Here is a 14,406-nt window from a genome sequence, read left to right as displayed (position 1 = left end):
CACACACACGCGCGGTCAACGCGCTCGAGAGTCGGTCATGTAGAGCAAGGCGGCACTGTGGGTACAACGCTCGACTTGTGGACTTACAATTGGATGCTTCCGAGTTCGGTTCGGTTCATGGGTGGAATCGTTTTCTCCATAGTTTTTAAAATATTTCTCAAATTCTTGGGATTATAAGAGACACTTTTTTCCCCTCTGTATTTTAAAGCAAAGAGGATGGGGTGTATCTCTTAAGCATCTAATAACAGTAGCCTTAAAAGGAATTAAGTAGGTGATGTTCCAGGCAGTGGCCCTAAAACGTCACATGTTTATATTTTTCTTTAAAGGCAGTGTTACTGAAAAAAAATATATAATGGAGTAGATGTGTGCATGTGTATGACCATATTTGCGTGATTTTACTGACGCTGTGCAAAAGTTTGGGGTCTGTCTTATTTTCCGCAGCATCTACTTTGCGTGATGTGAACAGCGTTCATTCTGTGAGGAGACTGGCCCCCACCATGCGAATGTGGAATAACTGCCGCTGACTCGGGGCCACTGATGGAGATGTGCGCTCGTAAATTGTGGCTCACACGTATTTGTAAAACTCCTCAAAACACTGAGTTGTATGGTGGCCATGCGATGCCATTCAAATAAGTGGCTCTGTCAAGCTGTCTATATGGACCTTTGAGTATGTTACCCTCGTTTGAATTGGCTTTCTCCAGGTACACCGACTTCTTCACGCATACAAACCGCTCTTTAAATAGAATCATACCAATGCAGGATTCTACTGAACATAGCCTTGATGCCCAGTGAGGATGTTTCTGCATTAACGTATTTTCTAGTTCAACACATACCTGAATATAATAATAATAATTGTTATAATTATTCGGGAGATGCTTGATATGATGATAATAATGTTATGTTCTTAACTGAGAACACATCAATGAGTCTGAAGACTATTTTTTATGAGAATCATACATTGGGCCGATTGAAGATTTGGCGGTTTGGTGTGAGGACAGACATCAGAGTATCCAGACAAAACAAGTGCTCAAAGATCTGCAAGGACAGGTTGACAAACCACCTTGTCAGAGGTGGGACAAAGTCATTGTTATGCAAGTCCAAGTCGAGTCGCAAGTCATCAAATTCATGACTCGAGTCTGACTCGAGTCCAAGTCACATGACTCGAGTCCACATCTCATAGGTGGGACAAAGTCATTGTTATGCAAGTCCAAGTCGAGTCGCAAGTCATCAAATTCATGACTCGAGTCTGACTCGAGTCCAAGTCACATGACTCGAGTCCACACCTCTGCACCTTGTTGTACTGTCATCTGCTGGCCACTTTGAATGTCCGGGAGTTCACAAAAACTATACTGGACTCAATCAAATGCATTCTGCAGCACAGCACGGAAGATGTTTTTTTTTTATCAAACCCACAAATGCGCTTTTCAAGTGGGCTAAGACAGTTCAGGATGTTTGCCTGCGAATGCTGGTTCGTTTTGAGGATTTAACCGTAGCAACCCTTGTTTTGTGTGTGTTTTTGTTTCGTAAGTTAACTTAATAAATGCATTCAATGTGCCCCTTTAATTTTAAACACATTACCGCTGCCGGAGGGCCATTAGTGAGGATTATTTTTACAAAGCACTTGTGAAAAATTTAAGATGACATCCTTTCAAAATGCATTTAGCGTGATCGCGTAATTTTCATCATCCACCGACACTGATCATTCCAGAGCCAGCAAGCACCAAGTGTTATTCTTGAAATAACATTCACAAAATCCTGCAGACGGCCGATTTATAAAGGGCACAAAATACATGCTAACTTAATCCTTTTGATCATGCATGCACATATTGGGGCCAACAATTATCGAGACATTGGGTTTCATTGCACAATCAATTCTGCATGGTGAGTGGTGTTAAGAATTAGGCGGTTTTCCCCTCTGCATGGAAGACCTGTGTGCTTTGCTATGCGGAGTGTCGCTGAAGCGGTGAAAAATTGCCCATGGATGCGATCTGACACCGCATATTGCTATCAACGGCAGGACCATTGGTAAGAGCGATGAGTCTTGGCAAACAGCATTTATTGTGAGCGACCTTACAGAGCGAACGGGTACCTTAGAGGTCGAGCGTGCTTGCCTCAAAACTACAAAGGTCTCCAGTTTTGCGTCAACTTTAAATCAGTATTTATCGGGACTTTCTTCCACCTACTTTGCTCCTATTGCGTTGCTGCCACAGGCCAAAAACAGGAGTAGGTTGATGACTTCCTACAGACAGCTCGCTGCTCCACAGTGACAAGTCTATCATGGTACAAACAAGTCAGTGTCGTCATGTTCTGCTTGTTTTCATTTGTGACCCTGAGCCATTGATTGGTGCAGGTTCCACATTATTCTGATTCAAGGGCCGGTCTTTCCACAGGATGAGCCATTGTTGGCACACGACCAAGAGTGGGAGATTTTAATGGCACTGAAAAAAAGCGATGTGCTGAGTTAAGCCTCGAGTGGGATGTGAATTTGCAGTCTGATAAATTATAGTTGAGAACTCTGCCACATTTACAAGAAGTATGCAGCCTCTATAAAACAAGATAGGCAATTACTACCAGCACACGGCGGATTATAGCCACATTGCCAAGTGTAATGTATATTATTTCAAATAGTACAGCAAGTATGTGTGTGTGGACTAATGGTGATATATTATCGTATGTTTAACACGTAGGCTTTCGCGACCAATATGATCCATTTCCATAGGTTTTTGGGTTAGATCGCGTAAATATAAATGTGTCGTTAAACCCGCTACCACCTGACACAGCCTATTAGTAAGGTTTGTCATGTAAGCCAAACATGTGAAAGTGTTAATAGTTCAGCAGACCGGTGTGCAGAACTTACGACACTCCAGTGTGTGTAGTAACAAACCTTGCTAATTGGCTGTGTTGGGTGATGGTGGGTTTAACAACACATTTACATTTATGCGATCTATCCCAAAAAAAAAACTCTCTTATGGATTTTATCGTATGTTTAGGCTTTCTCAGGGGACTGCTGTTTCCTCCCAAAAACAAACAGTTTAATTCAATGGGTGACTGTTCATCTGTGAATGATTTAGTGTCCACGGGGGTTACTTGGGGCTCACAACATTTTGGGGCCTCTGTTGTTCAAGCCTGTATATGTTGCCGCTTGACCAAAGTTTTCATCATCATGGCCTCAATTATTTTCACTATTATGCTGATGACTCACAGATTTATCTTAAGACTCTGATACCAAAGCAGCAGTTTCCGCACTATCTTGTTGTCGTACCGAGTTTAAGTTTTGGATGCGCCTATAAGCTTTCTTAAATTAAATTGTGATCAGACAGAGATTATGTTGTTGGGCTCTCCACATCGAGTGCGTAAATTGTTTGGTTTTTGTATCGCCATAAACGGGACTGAAATTCAGTATTCCTCTGAGGTTAGAAACCTGGGTATTATCCTAGACCCCAGTTTGACATTTGAGGCCCGTGTACATAAAATTACCAAAATCTAGTTTTTATTCACTTATGCAACATAACTAATATCTATGCTGCCCCTTCCTGATGCTGAGAGGCTGGTGCATGCCTTTATTTAATCAAGGTTGGATTAATGCAATGCCTTGCTTGCTGACATATCTAATAATGCTCTAAATAGACTACAATATATTTAAAACTCACCTACCTGGGTTTTATTCAGATCAAAATCGCGGGATCAAATTACGCCTATTCTTTCTTCCCTGCACTGGCTCCTAGAAAAGTATAGAATAGACTTTAAGACCAAAGACCTTTTGGCGTCCTCTGGTCTTTTGGCGTCCTCTGGTCTAACACCGTTTGAGACTAGGCTCGAAAGAAATATGTCTCAATCAGTTTCAAAGACAATGCATATATTACCAGAGTATGTTTTTTGTTTGCATTCTGACCACAAGTATCGTGGTTAATGCAGACATTATTCCTTGCAAAAGGTTTCAGTTCGGTGTTTTAACATCTTAACACCTGTTTTGTTGCCAGAAAAAAGGAGAAACCCTATTCTCAGACTGTAACATCCTTCTTCTCACATTTAAGGGACTGAATGAATTGACTTTTATATATTTCACTGATCTGTTAAAGTTTTATATTCCACTGCGAAAACTTAGATCTGCTGATTTTTGGTATACTCATTATTGCAAATACCAGACCTTGTGGTATGGGAGACGAAGATTTTTGTGGAATTCCCTTCCTCGGTCCATGAGGGAATCTAAGTCTACTACACTTTTGAAATCGTCTCTTAAAACTCACCTGTTTTTACAACAGGGTTTCTCCATAACTTACGCTTTATGTAAAGAGAATTGAGGCCTTGTGTGAATTGCGCTATAGAAAAGCCTAAGTTCTCTTTGTTATTCTTAGAGTTTGGCCAAACATCCCCATAGCAGGATCCCCTCCTGTAAATGTTTTTCATACTTCACCGACGACTAAAGATCTGCAAACAATTAAGTCCAGTTAATGTTTACTGACCAATAAAAAAACTACTTTAGTTTCCATTACAATGCATGGTTGCTTTTAATTTAAACTATAATTAATACAAAGGTTGTAGTATATCTGCTTGCTTTGATAACGAGTAGAAAAACGCTTAATAACATCCAATACGCATTAATCCCCTGAAATTATTTTAATTTACTTGTCCAGATCTTGCTTTTAACTCAAGAACATGTGGCTATGTTTCTATAATATTATGCAAATATATACTACAAAGCGAATGATCTTTCATAATTAAAACCAATTATTTGGCGATGCTGTTTTGGCAGAGGTGTAAAAGCACAATTAACAAACAACTCAACACGCTCATAAACAACATGGCCTTTCGTCATAGCACATGAACAAAGAGGCCAGAGAGCGTTAATCAGGGTTGGAGACTGCCCTTAACACCATGGGGCATGATGAGAATTACATTATAAAATGTGCTTTCTAATGGCCAGATTTTAAATAGGTATATGCAAAGTTACCTAATAATAGCGACCGAGTAACAGAAAAAAAGCCCTCCAGTAATCAACAGTATTCCTAAATGATGGCCTTTCACCCGCATTAATCGATTGCAGTATTATGTAACACATCAAAAGCTCAAATGAGCATGAAGCAGTGCTCGTATCTCTCGGCAGACATGAGGCAATTCCACGTGCCTATGTTGGGGATCAGTCTCACCTTGGAATGGCCAGTGCTGAATTTCCACAAAGTATGATTCATGTTATCAAGCCTGGGAGAGCCACACTTTTTGTTCTAAATATAACCAAGCCCAACATATGGGAATAAATGCACATCTATCATAGTTTGCTCTACGATTTTTTTCTTATATCATCTGTGAAATGAGAAGTGATCGGTATGAGATATTCGCGCTTTTTTGACGCTTCTTGCAGACCTTCGCAGTTTGCGCTGCACAGCCTCCCCGGTTAACGCTACAAAAACCTTTATTATGAATAATGTTGGTCGCGAAAGCCTCTGTGTTAAACTACAGGTGTATTGACCGTATAAATACACGTTGGCTGTTTCACGGCGTACATGAAAACAAACAGAGTAGGCCACGTATGCCAGTACCATGGTCCAAATTTGAAGAATGTCGAAACGGTTACTTAATTGGAAAAGCCGTAACACCATTGCCCAATCACTGCTTAACATAGCCGGACCCTTCTGCAAAACACACTCGGCGAAGTTTTTCATGGCTAAATAAATAAAATATTCGCAAACTCGACGCTCGAACTAAGAAGCATGTCAGAGGATACTTGCTTCATAAACTGACATGGACAGGTGTTGGCAGTAAAAGTTCAATGTTAAATGCAGGACATACTGACAATGTGTTTTAATCGCAAGCGGTTTAGCTGTAGAACATGTCCCACGTTGCTCACCATCCTCGCTGGTGTGTGGCTCTGTCCCCGTGTCCTGGTCTGCCTCCTCCATCGTGCCAGGCTCACTGTGGGGGCTGTCGCTGGAGCCGAGGGAGGGGAGAAACGTGAGCAACACAAACAATCTCATCGTGCCAAGGTGCACTACACCACCAGCATCGTGAGGACATGCAACGAATCAGAATATTTATTTATACTGGAGGAATCCGATGAGCTATAAAGCTCTTTTTCACAGATGTCCAGCAAGGGGTGGGTAAAACGTTACAAACACGATATGACTGAAACGTATAGGAAAAGTAAACAAATCAATTTTAAAAATATACGAAAACTAAACAATGTTTATCTTAACAGGTAAAGCCCACTGAGCTATTAGCTTCTTTTTCAGAAGTGACCTGGCCACAAATGATAGCTCAACAAAGTGGCTTATCGTGTGGACTTAGCCTCTATCATGTACACCATGATTCGATTAACTGGCATGGTTAGGTAACAAAATAAATAAGCACACAATGCTTCCTTCAAATATCATGCTTCTTCCACGTAAAATAATATAGACTTTTATACACATCCCATCGACCGCATGGTCTTCTAGGAGTGCATCTTTATTTTTTAGCAGCGTTGGTTTAGTCAAAGTAAACTCTGGATTGGTTTCAACATTCAGTGTTTCATGAGAAAAGTCGGTTTAGTTAGAACTACTGATGGTAAATTGCCCAATGTTTAAAGGCAAGGAGCCCTTTTGTAACAAATGGTTCCGAGTTTCACACGTAGGCTTTCGCGACCAGTATTATTCATAATAAAAGTTTTTGAGTTATATTGCGTTATTTATAAACGTCGTACTCAAATTGTAAATGTTGTGGATCCACTCTTCAACACGCCGGTGGACTAAAGTAGTGAACTATTTGTCTTTTGTCAAAGTGACACATTTTTTACTGATTGGCCGTGTCGGGTGGTGGAGGGTTACGACACATTTATAAATAACCCAAAAACCTTTATTATGAAATGGTTCCGAGTTCGATGAAAAAATATTAAATCTATCATAATCATTGAGCGCCATCGTGCAGAATGTAACGCCATTCATTCATTCACTGCTTGTTACGATTGGGAGTTGCAATTGGACTGAAGAATCTATTATATTTTGTGATGCTGTGTACTCACAGTGTACTCAATGACACCACACGCAAAGAAAGCGCCATCAGCCCTGACTCTGCTTTGTCCCGAGCCAGATTCAAATGTCTCGTGAGGCCCGCCGTATTGTGCTTTGGCTTTTGGCTCGACGCGGCAAATAGCCGGTGGAAAACAATCCATACCACGAAGGCATTGCAGCGGCTCGGCTCGGAGGTGTCAGTGGAAAAGGGCATAAACCGTCCCGAACGTGGCGGCAGTGATGCTCGCGAAAGGAGCGGCACTCACCAGTACTCCTCCTCGCCAGTCATGCATTTCTCGTAGATGGGCCCCTCCAGCTCCTTGGACCCCGGAAAGATGCCCTCGTGGTGGATGATGATGGTCTTGATCACCTCATTGACGTGGGCCTGCACGGACACCTGGTCGTGTCCCTCGGGCACGGGCATGAGTGTTGGCCCGAAGCAAATGGCCAGGTTGTACGGGTCCATCATGTTCTCATCACTGAACTGCGACAGGCTGTCGGGGTAGCCGGGGAGTGGGAGATAAGAGGAGCGGAAGAGAGCAGGAGGGATTGAAGAATCGTTGTCTTGGAGTGCGTCTTTGGATATCAACGTCGTCAGCAACTGTCGTTCCCTCGCTAAAACCAGAAACCTCGCCAAATTTTCGACGTGTTTCTGGGATGTGCCGGGTGTTGTTTGGCGTGATATCTGATGTTTCGGACTGACGTTTCGCTCCATGTACTGGGAGAATCATCGGGAATGGAGGAACGGAATTGAATTCAGTTGCTGAAAAAGCTCCATGCGTGCAGAGTGTAAACGTTGGACATCGTGCCGAAACAACACCTAGCACAACCTGAAGACATGTCGGAGAGGAGCTGTACGGCACAACCGTCAAAAACCTACACAGTAACCTTACCACCGGTGTTGTAAATGCTGCCGTGTAACAGATTAAAATATCATATTGGGCTGACGTTACCCTTCTTCGGAGCAGAGAGGGCAGGCAGCCAGGCTGACTGAATGATAGTCAGACACTGCGTATCACGGTTTCGGCTCGGCTTGCCAAATAGCCAGCGGAAAACCACACAGTGAGGATGTGACAAGATGTGCCAACACCTGCCTCGAGTACGAGTTGAAACCTCACAAACAGTTGAACTGTAATTCGGTGTTTCTGACTGCCGTCTCGTGGTGCACTGATAAAACCCTCGTAGACTACGGCGTGCCATTGTCTGTAAATGACCTGTGGAGGCGGATTGATTATGGCCGATGTGGATGACAAAGGTAGTGTTATTTACTAAGGTGGTGAGTTTGTTGGGAGTTTGCAAGACTTTTTTGTACAAAACTGCCAAGGCAATCTCTTCATATTCACTCTATGCCCCTCTCGCTTGGACGAATGCAACCCCAGCTCCTGTGTCATGTAGGATCATGGCACTGTAAAAGGAGATGATTCATCATTAAAACAAATATTTGTTTGAACTTTTAATTAATGTAGCATCCAGTTTTTGTACTTGGTTTATTTTGGTTTTATTTAAGCAAACACTGATTGCGGGGATTTAACAAACGCTACTGGATTCATTTAAAACAGACATCCCCAATTTTTTCCTGAACACGGCTGCAGAATGTCGATTCAATAAAACAGCCCTGCTACTGTTTTAATCCAAAAAGCTGTCAGCACAAATCACAGACTCGGCGCTATCAAGGGAGGACAGAATGTGCCGTTTGTGACTGAGAAACATAGCACGAGGATTAGTCACGGAGAACGAGAGATTTCATCACTCTCCCGGCAGAAATCGCCGCACTGACTGCCTCGAATATCTTCCATATGTACGCACAAATTCTTATGAGTAATAAAATAATCCCGGCAGCAAGTGGTAATTTGACCACGATGAATCCATCCAGACACCAAGAAAAACAAGCGGGCATGTAGTATTGGCTAGGATTTAAAATATATATTTTTAAAATTCTGAATAGTTTTTTTCAGACTGAAATTTTTGGCTATAATGTTGACAGGTTGGAAATAAAGTTGACAGGCAATCTTAGGAATAATGTCACGTGACCTTTTGTAACAGTGAAATATGCAGATGACACAATATTTTATAGAGTAGTCATACACGTCTTGCATTTACCTGCCGGTTATGTTATGCTAGAGCTTTGGGACGATGGCAAAGTCAGTGGTTTGTGTGCCCACTTGAAGCGAATTTTTTTTCAACTAACCGACACGTATACAACCCATCATGCAAATAGCCCAGTTGAAGTAAAGTTTGAATAGAGTATTTGTATTTATTTAAATCGGACACAATGAAAAGCGGTGGGACCCTCTGACAATTGGAGCTAGGACGCGTGAACCCGACGACCGCTGGCACTCACTGGTTGAGGAACGCGAGGAGGTAGCGCATCACCACGATGGTGGAGCGAGGCAGAGTGAGAATTATCTTGCGAATGTGAGCGGCCCTCTCGTACAGGTTCTCCATCTCTGTGCGGACGCAGCGCACACCACGCACAAAGGCACCGCTTACACATGAAGACAGAAGATCCCCGTCGTTCTCCTTTGCAGACTGCGGGTGCTCGCACTGTCAAAAATCTGTTATCCGCTACACAATCAAGCCGCACTGGGGCTGTGACAAAGCAGCCCGGCACAGCGCAGACGGCACCAGGTTGAACCAGAGCCGTGCCGCTTGACATCCCATGAGATGGACGAGTTGAGACACGTGCAGATCAGGTGGTGATGCCACCTCATCTGTACCGACTGACGCCACGGCCACTCAACTGGTCAACTAGCCCCAGCCCTGGCCCTGCTTGACCCCGAGCCAGATTCAAATGTCTTGAATTGGCTCGGGAAATAGCCAGTGGAAAACCACACCGTGAGCATGTGCAGGATGTGCCAGCGTAAAAGGGATTTCAGTGATCATCTACTAATGCCTGCATTGCACGCATGTATTATGTATTTAGAACTTATTTCGCATCGTACGTAGTCAACCATGCTAATGGGAGGTGTGGGAGAAGGACAAGAAACTAAACACGCAGTTCTAAACAAATACGTTTTCAATCTAGATTTCAAACTCTTAGGTTTTTTCGGTAAAGTCATGTAGGTAACAATACAAATAAATAATAAAATGATAGAAATAATAATAGACATAAAATAATAAATCACGACGTTTCGGGTGCAACACAAGCGTCCGTCATCAGGTGGGACAACCACAGCACGAAACAAATGCTGAAGTGGGCTATTTTATTTCTATTATGATTTCAATAATTTTATTATTTATTTTTACCTACGTGACTTTACCGAAAAAAAACCTAAGAATATGAATCCTTGCAGTCACGAAAGCTTCAAATCTAGAACTATATTTCAAAGTTCATAGCTCCAGTGGTTTCCTTATGTCAGAAGGAAGAGCATTCCAGACGGCTGCAGAAGCACACGATGCAGTGACCGTCTATTGTTCGATGGCTCACCAAAAGCCGCTGCTGCGAGGATGACCGGAGTTCACGCGATGGTTTATGCTCCTTGACGAGATCAGCAAACTGTTGTGGTTCCTTTGTGGCAAGCACTTTGTGTGCAATGAGTACGACCTCATAATATATTCGTTCAGCAGCTGGTAATCAATGCAGCTCGGCGAGCAGTGGACGGACACGGTCGGAACTTGTAGTAACCGTCAGGACATGTGCCAAAGAAAAAATACGGTGGTGTGGTCAGAACCACCCCCGTTTCACCTTTGTCTTCTCCTTAGAGCTTACACTTACACAGCATACCAGGTACTATTCAATGCTGAAATTGGCCTCGCAGAGACTCATAGAGAGGTTTAAATAAATACTCAAATTCCACTGTGATTGTATATGTCTGGGGATCATTCAATGTTTGTTGGAATCATAGTGGAGTAATGCTAACCAATTCATCCCCACTTTCCTGCTCGCGCACACACACATAAACGACAACGCCCTCGAAGTATGGCCTAAAAATGTCTTTGGTGCCAATTGTTCTCAGGTGCTAAAGCTGCACGTTGAATTCTGAGAGCATTTTTATTTAAGATATTGAAATTCACAGTGCTTTTATATGCAAAATAGTAGGTTCGCTACCAAAGAAGGGTTTCAGAATTCAAAACCCCAGTCAGGGGGTTACAGTTTGTGGGGAATTCAACAACGATTGTCCTATGGATAGATTCATCCCCTGCCACAGGAATGTGGAATGTCCTCCACTGCCTCAGGGTTTTAAACAGGAGATAAGTGCCACCTAAATGCTCACAGGAGCAGGAAATTAAATTGAATTCGACTCATTTCACCGACAGTTTAATGGGAAACACGCTTCCACATGCAAAGGTTTCCTAACATTCTTAATCCTCTCGAGATGTAACATTCAATAATATTGGCTTCTTGTGGTAATCAAAGTGCATGCTTGCAGTGGTAAAAGCAATAACTACAGCTCATAAACTTCACTCGCCTGTCTTGTATTAAACACTTTTACAATGTAAAACATACAGTGGCAGACAATACAGGTGAATAACATTATGAAAATATCATTCGAACAATTGCCTCAATTTTGTTTTCATAAGTGGTTCCAAAGAACACAGGATGAGATGTTACTATCCATTGTGCAAGCACTTCCAAGAGTTCATGAACAGTGAGCCTGGTGAAATTTGGGGAGCGCATCGTCAGTAGTGAACCTTTGGTTCCTAGGGTGTTTCGGCCTTTCATACTATACACCCTCCCCAAAGGCGGCCAGCGACAGGGTGATCAATCCTACGCTTGCGTCCCATTCCCAATTAGTCATAGGAGTTGCCTTGTTGTTGATAGCCAACATCCCATGGGACTATGCATGGCAGGGGCGTCCTCCTCCCTGAGTCAAGCATTGTTGACTGCATACCTCCTGGCCCTCTCACTTTGGGGCCCAGCTGGGGTCTTTCCTCTTTATCCAGAGCCACTGACTGCTGCCTTCTGCCGCCTCCGATACAGCTCTGATTGCCGAACGCTGGCTCTGGCCCTTAATTCCCAGGTCTCTAAGCAGTCTGGTTGTAGATGTTGCCACAAAACCTCTGCAGCCCACCTCCACTGGTCAGACTTCTGTGTTCCAGCCATGATGCCGTGCTTCGGCAGCTAGATCGGCATAGCGCAGATGTTTTCGCTCATAAGCCTCATCTACTGAGTCCTCCCAGGGTACTGTGAGCTCAATGATGAAGACCTTCTTGAGCGAACGGGACCAGAGCACCATGTCAGGTCTTATGGTGGTGGTTGCGATCTCCGGAGGAAACACAAGTTGCCGGCCAATGTCAGCTAGCATTTTCCAGTGGACACAAAATCCATAAACTAAACTTTTTTTCCCCCCATGAAACTTTGTTTCAGGGAAAGCAAAAGAGGAAAAAAACAATATCTCTATGCAACACGTCATGTGACTTGCAACAGGGCAGCAACGTCGTGAAACATTGCACCTCGGTCACCCAGTAAATAGGGAGCGTTGGGCCAATGTTGGGCCACCATTGCACGTTTGCAGGGCATGCATTACGGGCAATCTGAACGTAATACGCGTGGCAAACATCATGGTCTGTTGATGTGCACGTTTCTTAGCAACTCCCTTCCAGAAAAACATTTTCCAATATGAATGTGATGTGATTACTTTCCAATTTCTGTGAGCGGTTTCCAAAATGTAATGCTGTGGACAACCGTAAGAAAATACTCTGGGCATCCAAGCAAAGAGAGATGGCCAAAGTGCCCACTAAAACGTTTTTCACTGCGTGCATAACACAAACACGATCATGTGCAATGCAATTGACTGCTATTGCCTTGCTAAGAACTGTCAGAGAATTTGTAATGTTGTTGTATTGGCGAATGCAAATTGCATTTTTGTTGCAGTTCAAGTAAAACAAACTACAAGGACTCAGGAGCTGTCCTGTCTGATTTAAATTACTTTTTTGATATATATATAATGTTTTAAACCAAATGTAATAACAGCAGTGTGTTAATGAATAAAACATATTCCAATGCTGTAATGTCATTGGAAATATTGAGGCATTTAGAGTAATAGTTGGCATATCATCCTCATTCATAGCTATTATAATACAGTTAAAAGTAATAAATGGGACATTTGATACATATTTTACGGAGCATCTCAATAAGTAGTTTATGATCATGATGGCGATGGTTACGACAAACACAGTTGCTAAGCACAGCAGGCCCGAGGGCCCAAAACGGCTATCGGCCAGCAACAAACAGCACCATCAACGGTGAGATGCACGAGTCTGTCCCACGTTTCTTGAATTAAGCAAAGCCATGAGAGCTTGGAAAATGAGACAACGGGAGGGAAGGAGCAGAAAGAGAAATGTTGCAATGACAATAATGATGATGGTGACAATGATTTGAGTGATTGTGATGACAGAATTACGGTGAGAGTGATGATGACGACGGTGACGGAAATAACAGCGATGACAATGATTTTGGCCAAACGAAGCGGGACTCACTGACACACATGACCAGGTCGTGGAACTTCTCCTTGGGGAAGAGGGAATTCTCGAGGCCACGGAAGTAAAGCTTCAGAACTCCAGCCACCGAGTTGATGTCATGGCTGTCCTCGTCCTCCACCAGAGGGTCTTCGCCTACCGACAACCAAACCCTCCTTTAACACACTCGGGACAAAAACGACGACTCCCATGTATCCGCAAACTGCCTCACCTATCCGCTGTATAGCGTTAACAGACTGTTGGGGCTAGTGCTATTAGCGAGCACCTGTGAAGGCCGGCACGGCACACGGGGGGGTGGGTGGCCAGCCGCCTTTGTATTCCTAGTGACGATAGTTACACATCGCATCAGGTACTTATTTGAGGCCGAGTCGACCAAGGGGAGGGCTTAAGACTGGTTCTGATAATTGTCACTGTTTTTGGTCATGAGCAGGAATCGAACTTGGATTGCCAGGTTTGAAACGCAGTTGTTCTAACCACTATGCCACCGTTCCTCACATACCACACACACATTATCATCTCATAGAAGTTGTTGTCACTGCTTAATACATTTGACCCATTCAGGTCGGGAATTCAAATCCCAGTCCAGGGTTGATTTAGCCCACGTTCCCTCCGGGGGTTGATTAAATCCGTACTCATTTTGCAGAGAGTATACAGTGGTCGTCACCATGGAGATACTACTTCTGTCATGGTAACCGTAAAATTACCACCGCTGGCTCTGGGATGCCATCGGAGGTGAATGCTGCTTCATGTTCATTTGAGCAAAGTAACGACGTAAATTTGGCCAGATCCTTACAGCGGCCTGACCCAATAATAATCAATGACCAATCATTTCGAATTAACTTTATTAGGCAGGGTGGAAACAAGTCTGATCAGGAATGTATGCAAGAACGTTTCACAACCAAGACAATGATAATAATAATAATGTGTTTTACAATTAAGTATTATGATATGACAACCAGGTAAATAAAAAAAAATACTCTGCATAAAACCTAATATCCTTGAC

At 43.1% G+C, this 14,406-nt stretch overlaps 1 protein-coding gene across 4 annotated transcripts in view; it reads right to left on the bottom strand.

Annotated features, from left to right (window-relative positions):
- The window catches only part of LOC144934738 (SLIT-ROBO Rho GTPase-activating protein 1-like), a 212,778-nt gene that overhangs the window by 16,665 nt on the left and 181,707 nt on the right, over positions 1-14,406 (bottom strand). For all 4 annotated transcript variants that reach the window (XM_078860826.1, XM_078860828.1, XM_078860827.1 and 1 more), the window contains exons 15-18: positions 13,404-13,538; positions 9,325-9,430; positions 7,250-7,477; positions 5,846-5,925 (exon numbers count right to left, since the gene is read on the bottom strand). In XM_078860826.1, the coding sequence (XP_078716952.1) occupies positions 5,846-5,925; positions 7,250-7,477; positions 9,325-9,430; positions 13,404-13,538 (549 nt within the window). The remainder of the gene's footprint in view (positions 1-5,845; positions 5,926-7,249; positions 7,478-9,324; positions 9,431-13,403; positions 13,539-14,406) is intronic.

This window comes from Lampetra fluviatilis, chromosome 11 (assembly GCF_964198595.1).
Source record: "Lampetra fluviatilis chromosome 11, kcLamFluv1.1, whole genome shotgun sequence".
NCBI lineage: Eukaryota > Metazoa > Chordata > Hyperoartia > Petromyzontiformes > Petromyzontidae > Lampetra > Lampetra fluviatilis.
This window is presented reverse-complemented; position numbering and strand designations above follow the sequence as displayed.